The sequence below is a fragment of the Hyperoodon ampullatus genome (assembly GCF_949752795.1).
Source record: "Hyperoodon ampullatus genome assembly, chromosome: 18".
NCBI lineage: Eukaryota > Metazoa > Chordata > Mammalia > Artiodactyla > Ziphiidae > Hyperoodon > Hyperoodon ampullatus.
The window spans coordinates 44,777,215-44,787,729 of record NC_136931.1 but is presented as its reverse complement, the minus strand read 5'-3'; the positions used below and the strand labels follow the sequence as shown (position 1 = coordinate 44,787,729).

Below are 10,515 nucleotides of genomic sequence, written 5' to 3'. Positions count from 1 at the left end.
CGCGCGGCTTCCGGGCTCAGCTTCTGGTGCGGCTGGAGTTTTTCCCGGGCTTGAGGACGGAGGCCGGCGTCTCGCTGGGTGAACTCCCGGCAAGGTGCGCGCTGGGCGGTCGGTGAACCCGGGCTGTTTGGCCTCACACGCGCCTGCCTGTAAGGGGGAGAAGCAGGCTTGTGCCAGCGCGATGAAGCTCCGCCTCGAGTGCCCTTGTTCCCAGCCAGGTCACTCTCGCGGGGCAAGGGCTGTCACAGCCGCTTGCTAGGAGGGCCTCAACACCCTCACTCAGGACATTTGGACCAAGAGCAGGAATGCTTATGATCGCACAATGACCTGTCGAGGTAAAAGTGCGATGCAAACCTAGGCCTGGTGACACCTACCCGACCAAAACCTGAGAACTAGGACTTTCTCGATTAAACAAAGAGGGTTTGTTTTCTTTGGCGGGGGGTGGGGTGGGGGGTGCGTCCAAGGGCTAGGTGTCTGAGCTTTGCAGGCTCACATGAACCCCAGCAATGTGAAACTGATGCATGAACCAGATACCAAATTACAAATTTCACACAGCACAGTCTGAGTGTGAAAGGTCCTCCTTGAATCCCCAGACAAGCTCCTATCTTGTGATCTGGACACCTTTTATTGTCAGGGCACCTGGGACCACCTTAAGCATCTTAGGTCACTGGATAATTTCCACTTTCATGGGAGAATTTTAATCCAAGCCTAGAGGGAAATTTCGCTCTGCTCTGCCTTTAGAAAGAGCCTGTTAAAGCAGTCTTCTCTTTTATAGCTCCTTATTAGTTACCAACGGTTTCTCCACAATTGCTATTATATCTTGCTATTGTATCACGCATTTGTTATGTGTCCGGATGAGCATATAGACTATTGTTGAGCCTCATTTTCATACTATCATTTTAATGTGGGATATTCCCTGGGGGAGAATCCAGAGAGGGCAACAGCAGTATTTAGGTTGATTTTTGTTGGCATCGTTTTCTAAAGATGCAGATCCCTGTGTACTGACCGCATCCCAGAAACAGGAAACAAGACCACATGTTTAGAAAAACACACAGAGGCCAAGGGAGCACCCATGTACTGGCAGGTTGGGGAGGGGGGTGGAGTCTGCCAAATTTCATCCATCTTGAGTCTCTGCATAATCCACAGTTAGGGACCCCTCCCTTACCTGCTTTCCCACTGCATGGCTCTCTGCTCTGAGACGATCATTTCACAATCTATTGTGGAGTCTAGGATGGCACCCTGGAGCCTGTGTTTTTAACAATCCCCTACCTTCTCCAGGTGATTTCAGTGCTTTAAGCCATGGGAAGCCATAAAAGGTGGTGACATGATTAAGTTCATATCTTCAAAGGTCACCCTGACAACTGCATGATGACTCAATTAGATGGGGCTGTTCTGGAGGCCCGTGGAATGTGCTGGGGAAGAAATGGTGAGGGTCTAAACTAGGAGAGTGGCTGTGAAGAGGGGGTGAGGTGGGAAGAAGGGAATGATTCACTAGAGAGTATTTAGGAGGTAGACTTGAGGTAATGTGGTCATTGGTTGAATATGCAAAGCAAGGGAAAAGAAGGAATTAAAGTTTTAGCTTGGGAGGTTGAAAAATCGGTGGCTTCAAACAATGAACATTTATTATCTCACAGTTTCTGTGGATCAGGATTTCAAGAGCATCTTAGCTGGGTGGTTCTATTTCCCGTGAGACTGGTGAGCATGTCAGCTGGGGTTTGATTAGGGGCTGAGGGATCCATTTCTACAATGGCCGTTGGCCAGAGGCCTCAGTTCCTCACCATATTGGCCTCTCCATAGTGCTGCTTGGATGTCTTTGAGACATGGTAGTTAATGATCCAAGAGAGAGGAAGGAAGAAGTCATGATGCATTTCCTGACTTAGCCTCAGGAGTCACATTCCATCACTTCCACAGTATCCTATTGTTACACTGGTCAGCTCTATTCCGTGTGAGAGGGGACTACATGAAAACACCAGGTGGTGGGGATCATTGGTGGTCATCTTGGAGGCTGGCTACCACAGTGGATAAAAAACCATTGAAGCATTAGGAGAAAACAGGTAAATTCCTCTATAGTCTTTGACTCAAAATCTAGAAGCATAAGGGAAAAGATTGATCAATTTGACACACCGTGCATATTTATAACTTTATTATGACAAAAGACACCATAAGAAAGTCCAAGATATAATAAACTGAGAAAATATCTCTAATGCCTATCACAAAGGACTGAGAAGAAAAAACCTCCAATTGTGTAGAAAATGGGCAAGAGATATGGAAAGACGGTTGTGATTTATGTAAGGTCACACGTGCAGCAAGTGTTGTTTGGAATCTGTCTCCAGACCTATTGGCGTGTCCTCCGAGTGTCCTGCCCCGCCTTGTTCTGCCAGGGGCACAGTGCCAGCTACTCCAGGCCTGACAGTAAGTGCACACAACCATCCCCTACTAGGGCTAGCAGTTACCATGTGCCACTTGATCACAAGAGTTGAGTCACTTTGTTTATGACAACAGTTGCTTACTTCAGAGAAGGACATTTGGCTCTTGGTTCATATGTTCCACTGGTCTGGTCTTCCCCAGCTATCTTTACAATAACAAATGTTCTTATTTGATTAGAACATGCATGATCCTGAAAGAAAAAAAAACAACTTTCCAAACATGTCATATTGTTTCTTACGCATAGCTCCAAGTGGACTTTTATTTCAATCTCTACTTCATTGAGCCCAAATTCATTTCTGTTGTCCATTATTTATCACGTTTTTCAGTGGAAAAAGAAAGGAAGAGAATGCAGGGGCTAGCCATGGAGAGATGACTTCAGTTTGGAGAATCCACAGTGGCAGGAGAGTTTGTTCAACCTACCTAGAAATGAAGGCATGTCACTGCAGTTAAATGGAATTCACCTATGAATGACCAGCAACATCCAGGGCACCAAGAATCATTACATAAAAATGATTTCTCAAAATGTTTTTTGAAAAGGGTTTAAAAAAGGTTCACAATATGTTTTCTCAAAAATGCATAGATTCCACTTAGGTGACATTCTGGAAGAGGCAACACTGTAGGGACAGAAATCAGATCAGTGGTTGCCAGATCCTGGGATGAGAGGAAAGGATTGCCTACAAAGGACATGGGGGAACTTTTGGGTGGTGATGAAAACATTCTATATTTTGACTGCAGCGGTGGATACATGGTTGTACATATTTGTCAAAACTCAAAACCGCACAACTAAGAAGGGTGAATGTTACTGTATTTAAATTATACCTCAAGTTTAAGTTTGACTTTAAAAATGTACAGATTCCAACTTCTAGATCAACCTGAATTTCCCTCTGTAACCTTGACCTTTTTATTACATATCTTCTTTCATTGACAAGTTTATCTAGTTTTAATCTTCAAAATGATTTCCAGCAGATTTTACCTAAGTTATAGAAAGTTAATGTTTTCATATATATTGCTTCTTTTGCCCAACCGTCCCATTTTAGGCAGCCAACATTTATTGAGCCCTGTGCCCGAAAAAAGTCTTATCTCAATATCCCTATGAAGTATATCCTATTATTACTCCCATTGTAAGGATAAGGAAATTGAGGTCAGGGAGATTAATGAAAATCTTCAATAAGAATGGATCTGAACTCAGGGGTGCCCTATTCCATAGTCAGTGCTCCTAACCTCGATGCTATTCTGTCTTGATGCTGCATTTCAAAACGTGCTTCTGATTCTCTGCAGGTAAGATTCCAAAAGTTTTGCTTTGCCTGTTTGTGGCGCCTGGCAGGGGCGGGGGAGGGGATGGGTGTTCTGAAATTGTTTCTCATTATAAATGAGACCCTAACTGTTAAAATTTATATTTTAATAACTAATATTTTCTAGATGATAAGAGCATTCAACTTTTATTGTAAAAACAATATTAAATAAAAATATATTGAAAAAATGCCATTCGTAATTCCACCACCTTAACATACATTTTCATTTCTGTATATTTCCTCTTAGATCTTCTCTATGTGCCTAACACATACCTACAGACAAAGGACATTCAAATTTGCTTTCTGACAACAGCATGTTAGAAGGACTCTTGAAAATCATTTTGCCAACAGGAGTTCTCATTTGGCTTGTTTACGTTTGTCATATAAGCCTTAAGGTTATAACATTCTAAACTGAAACACCAAAGAAGCAGGATGCCCAGATCTCACAGTACTGCAATGAAAACACCCACAATCCTCTGTGTAATGAGATGAAAATAAGTAAATGAAAGAGAGGAATGCTTTTCCAGAAATCCATCTTGTGCTCATGGACAGAGGGCTGCAGCATGTGGTCAGTTCCTGCACCTTCGGTCAGTTCCTAAGAGCCAAATAAACAGTATTTGAACATGACTTTGATCTACATTGACCACAGCCAAAGATCATTTATGTGGAGACCCACTATTCTTCCTGGATTCCATCCTGCATTAAAAGATGAGCATAGGGCTTCCCTGGTGGCGCAGTGGTTGAGAGTCCGCCTGACGATGCAGGGGACGCGGGTTCATGCCCCGGTCCGGGAGGATCCCACGTGCTGCAGAGCAGCTGGGCCCGTGAGCCTGCTCGTCCGGAGCCCGTGCTCCGCGGCGGGAGAGGCCACAACAGTGAGAGGCCTGTGTACCGCAAAAAAAAAAAAAAATTAGTATAATTGTATTGTAGAAAAGCACCTGGAGATTTACAATCCTGGAGTCTTTCTGAACATCTCTTTATGTAATGAAATCTGTGAAGGGTAAATATGTTGATCAGGATATTCACTTCAATTTAAATGTGCATGAAGAAGATTAAGAATATCTTAAAAAATCATAAGAGTTGATAGCTGAATCATTTGAGGGTGCCTTTTTCAACTAAGTTATAAATGCTGCACATTATCTTTCATTTTTAATTATTAATAGCCATTTAGTTAGACATGTCATTCAAACAGTACACACGGAGCATTTAATTCCAACTAGGATCTGTTGCCATATACAAAACAGCCCATGCTGTGCTAGTTTCCCAACATCAGGCAGCCAATGCAATTATACTTCTGAGGGCACCAGGTCAGTTACAGAGTAGGATTCTCTTAGACTCCATGACAAATGATGGGATTTCACATCTGTAATTTACCAGAATCAGTTTAGATTGCTGGGTAAAACAAACTGTCTAATAAACACTAGGCTTTCTTGGACTCAGGCTTAGAGTCTGAATTTAAATTCCTAATCTAATTTAAACACTATAAATAAGTAGCATTTATACAAGTTTGCTTTTAAGTCCAGACACTAATTCTGATGTGGACTAAAATCGCAGTAAGCTTAGTTCATTCTGATTTTTAAAATTCATATGGAATTTTACCAACAGACTAATTTTAGACAAACTAAGATTCCGTTTCCATATGCACCAAAACCAACAATGACAACCCCCTCCCCACCAAAACCCCAAACAAACAAAACAACCCTTTTTTGTTTAACTGCATTCTGTTAAATGTTTTAAGTCCTGGAAGGGAACTTTGAGTTAATCAGTTGGGCTCCCCCCATTTCACAGATGAGAGAAGTGAGGCACAGGGAGGTCAGTGACTTGTCTGAGGTACTCAGAGAGAAAGGCAGAGCCCTGCCCATCACAGTTGGTCCCACATTGCAGGAGGAGGCATTCCCCAAAGAAAGGCAGAGGCCAGTCCTACAGCACTTTTCTTTCTTAGCCTGCCTTACAGGATCACACTTTGGGGCTTGTACCCTTCACAAACATTCATTACAGAACAGAGAACTGCATTCTGAGAAGTAACTGTGTAGCTAAAAATATATCAATGTGCACATTGAAAAGGAAAATGCAGCATGATCAGGGTCCTCATGCAAACTAGAACTCTCTTCAACCCAAACTGCTTTTTAGTCATTGGACAGCACACATCTCTTATGTAGCTTACTGTAAACCTTAGGTAAATCGTGAAGTATGTGGTCTAATTTGACTTACCAAAAATATTTTCCCCTGTGGCATTTAAAAGCATACATTCTTAGAGAACAGAAAAAAGAATTTGCCAGGCATATTTTTCTTCTACAAACATTATCGTGTTTTCTGTTTTTTTCTAATAGGAATAGTTGAACGTTCCCGTGATAAGTGCCTTGGCATTCCAAGTTCTTGTCTTCTCAGTATCAGATAAAGCTGTGCTATTTTCCTAAAAGAGAAGCCAGGCATGTTTTCTCTTACAGGTATTAACTTTACAAGAGATTTATAATAGCACTTAACTTTTGAGGTAAAGATCTATCCTTTAACTTGTACCTTTAATTTAGGAAAGTAGACTCTAACACTGACCATTATCATATATACCCTATATTAAATATGTGTAATTTTTAAATCACTTGTATCATGGTATAAGATCGTAACAAGTATTTTTAGAAAATTAATGACTTTGATATCCAACATCTAAATTGAATCAGGCTTCTACCAGAAAGCAACCTCTTAAATTATACATAGAAATGAGAGCAGGGAGATACTGCTGCTATTGCTCAAGCAGAAAGTGATTTTGCTTACATCATATAGCAAAAGTCCTGTTAGGCAATGTTATAACTCCAAATAATGCCAAGTATTACAAATGCTTAACATTTTCAAAGAGTTGTATAGGTTAACATGTCCACAGGATAAATATGTTTATTGTAATTCAGCTTTTTTGGTGTGTGTGCAATACTTTATCACTAATTTCAGTGAGCAGAGGATTCTCAGAATCAGGTACACATCTGATTGCACATATAAGTAAACACTCAAGGATCTGCCAAGTGGGTGGAAGGAGTGAAAACAAAAAAAATTTGCTTGTCCCAATTGATCTCTATGGATTACACAACTTCCACACTTGATCTTAGCCAAAAGGCAGAGAAGCAATGGATTACACAACTTCTGATGGGTTGTTTCTTTAATAGATTCTGATGAATCATGACCCAAAACTCGTTGATAAGGACAAAGAATCACAGTTTTAGAGACAGTAGAATATATTTAGGGATATTTTCCGACACTGGGTCACAATATGCCCCAGCGTCTTTTTTTTTTTTTTTTAAAGATTTAATTTTATTTATTTTTGGCTGCATTGGGTCTTCGTTGTGGTGCACGGGCTTCTCACTGTGGTGGCTATTTTTGTTGCGGAGCACGGGCTCTAGGCGTGAGGGCTTCAGTAGTTGCAGCACTCGGGCTCAGTAGTTGTGGTCCGCGGGCTGTAGAGCGCAGCCTCACTAGTTGTGGCGCACGGGCTTAGTTGCTCCACAGCACATGGGATCGTCCTGCACCAGGGATCGAACCCGTGTCCCCTGCAATGGCAGGTGGATTCTTATCCACTGAGCCACCAGGGAAGTCCCCCCAGCCTCCCCTTGCCTGAAAGAAATGAGACTTTGGGGAAGGTGACAGAGATTCTGTGTTGTGTTGCATGTGGGATGAGGAAGAGGGGAATTAGAAAACGTTCTATGTCATTTCTGAAGGTACCCTGGGAAGGCAGGTGTAAAAAGAATTTGACATGGCCCAATTCAGTCACCCAGACCGGATGAAGCAGAAGGAGTTCCTTTTATTAGTTATTGTTATAGAACTCTTAATCGGCTTAAGACTTTGTGGGTCTTTTAAAACCATTATCACAGGGCTTCCCTGGTGGCGCAGTGGTTGAGAGTCCGCCTGCCGATGCAGGGAACACGGGTTCGTGCCCAGTCCGGGAAGATCCCACATGCCGCGGAGTGGCTGCGCCCGTGAGCCATGGCCGCTGAGCCTGCGCGTCCAGAGCCTGTGCTCCGCAACGGGAGAGGCCACAGCAGTGAGAGGCCCGCGTACCGCAAAATAAAAACAAAAACAAAAAATAAAAACATTATCACACACAAACAGATCCTCTGCTTTCACTATCTACAGTACTGGAATCTGTGTGCTCAGGAGGAGTGGGAGTGGGTGATCAAGGCTGGGAGGGTGGCCCGTCGGACTGGGTGCCCAGACAGCACTACTGCTGCTATTTGCTTCTGACCCTTGACCCTCCAAACTGCCCTTGTGAAAAATTGCCAATTCCCTCCTCCCAGTCCCCTTTCTCACTTCTGGGGTGAAAAAGAGAAAAAAAAAAATCCGTGTCACTTTTCAGCCAAACCAATCTCTGGGTTTTATTCCAAACTACCTTCAGAGTTAAACACATCTGTTTTCTCAGCCTTACTTCCCCAACAAGGCTCTCTCTGATCCACAGGTGGGAGCTGGTGGCAGTGCTCAGGCAAATTCCAGCCTGGGACCTAAGGTGTTTTCCACATTTCCTTATTTACTGCCACAAAGAGGCTAGGGCCACCTAACTTCTGTCATCTACATCTGTGGTTCCAGTAGTTTATGCTATGATCTCCTGCCTTAAGAAGATAGATTTTAAAAATAGTTGGAGATGTATGTTTAGCAATCTAAGTATATAAGTAAAGACACTGTGTATGACTCATTGGCACCCATATGATTTTGTGGCCAAATGTCCTTTATAAAAAAAAAAAACCAGCTTTGACAGTACACAATGTGGCTACAGGATTTTCCTAACAAATCATTTTTTTTTTAATCTCCTTAAATTTAAAGTTAAAGCTGTTATGTTCTAACCCAGTCTCAGGACTAATTGGCTCAAGACCTCTGTGCCCAGTGATGCCCCACTTGACCCTCTCAGGGGACAGTGTTCAGGTCAGGGAGCTGTGCAGCTCCCTCCAAAGCCAGCTCTCCTACTGGCCAGCAAGCAAATTCCAAGGGATAGATAGGATTAAGGGCTCCAAAGAGGATTCCCCAGCCCACCCCCAAAGGAGGATAAAAAACTCTAGTCTAGTTCTGGAACAAAAATAAGCCCCAGCCAAGGAGAAAGTGCCTGTTTAGATAGCCGGTGGCCCTTCCCAAAGCTTGCACCCCTTCCAGACTGACTGGGCAGAGCCCTTTTCAATAGGAAAGGGTGTGCGGAAGTGTGTAATCGTGTGCTAAAAGAAAGCACGTTGCATGAACTTCTATTTGCACACTCTCCTAAGCTTAGGCCCCAAAGGATTAAGGTAATACAAACTGCTTACCTTATTGCAATTTGTTTTCTTGTCTAGGAAACAAAACCAACACACACACACACAGGCCCAAAACACTTCATTTCACCTCACCCTCTTTCCAAACTGCCCCACTCGGAGAATGGGAATCACCGGCAGGGGTGGGGACACCAAGCTCAGTCTCAGTGTAAACACGCCCCGACAGCACAGGCGGTAACCTATTAACTCGGAGGAATCTCCGCTCGCTACGAACGGTTTTCTATTAATAGGGGATAAAGCTCCTGCATACATTAGCGGTAATGACCCGGTGGCCCGCGCAAAATTAACTCCGCCCGGGCCATCAAGAGGAAGCCATGTTCTGCCCAGGCAGATGTGTGCTTGAAACGCGCGTATAAACATACACGTACACACGCAGGGTTTTAGAATCGCTCCCCTTAAACATGCCAGATCCCACTCCCATCCCTAGTCCTGGCGGTTGCAGATGTTCTCCGAGGGGTGTCTCCGGATAGCGAGTAGTGGCGGCGGAGGTCGTTCGCGTATGGGTCAACTCAGCTTCGCCACACACACGGCCAAGGCCACAGCCACCAGCAGCACGGCGCTGAAGATGGTGGCAGCCAGGGCCTTACTCAGGTCGCAGGGCCCCGTGCGCTGTTGTACGGACACACCGCGCCACGAGGAGACGCCGGCGCTGGGGCTCGCCAGGAGCTCGGCGCCTGCCGCCTGCCGGGCCTGCACCGTCCAGCGGGGCACGTTGACCTTCATCTCCATATCCTGGATCATCTCGCCCACCTGAAGGATCTCCCGCTCCAGCTGGTGAACGTCTTCCACGTCGAAGCCGCGCTCCGCCTCGTGCCGCAGGCTGCGGGCGCTCAAGGCGCGCGCCGCTACGCTCGCTGCGCCGCCTTCCACCCCGGTACGCACGAGCGGCCGCCGCGGCGCATGCAGCGGGAACTCGGTGCCCAAGGTCAGCGCACGCCGCATGTCCGCTTCCAGCAGGTCCAGGCAGCCAGAGAAGGCCACCCAGAGGCGCTCGAACTCGGCGCGTTCCTCAGCGCCCAGGCCCCGGTCGCGCAGCGGAGCTGTCAGTCGGGCGCGGATGGTCACCGCCAGCTCTTGCGCCTTCTGGCGCGTCTTCTGCAGCTCTTCTCGCAGGTTCTGCGAGTCCGCGGAGCCGCCGATGGTCAGCACCAGGTGGTGGTAGCATGCAGTCGCCTTATTGAGCGCGTCCAGTAGTGCCTTGCACTCCTCCTTCGCCATGGCGCTGCTCTCCGGCGAAGCCCGGCCGCCTGCGCCCCTCTCAGTCTCACGCCCTCAGCGCAGCAGGACACAGCCAGCCCCGACGGCGACCCCTGGCCGGGCGGCCCGAACACTCCTCATGGCCTGAGAGGAGCTAGGCGCTGCCGCTGCTGTCTACAGAGCCGCTCAGGATCCACGACGTGCGCTTCCGCGGACTCGGCGCGGAGAGAGAGCCCCGTTAGCTGTTTCCCGTCCCCTCGTCCATCCTCCTCAGGTGCGCTCCTAGTCACACGCCGAATCTCTGCGCAGCCCTCGCCTCCACGGTA

The 10,515-nt window shown here is 45.9% G+C and overlaps 1 protein-coding gene across 1 annotated transcript; it reads right to left on the bottom strand.

Moving 5' to 3' along the window:
- Positions 1-9,496: 9,496 nt before the first annotated feature.
- Positions 9,497-10,210, bottom strand: RGS9BP (regulator of G protein signaling 9 binding protein; the record flags this gene model as incomplete). The annotated part of the gene is made up of 1 exon (XM_079723261.1): positions 9,497-10,210. The coding sequence occupies one exon, from the start codon at positions 10,208-10,210 to the stop codon at positions 9,497-9,499; it is 714 nt and encodes a 237-aa protein (XP_079579387.1).
- Positions 10,211-10,515: the final 305 nt, after the last annotated feature.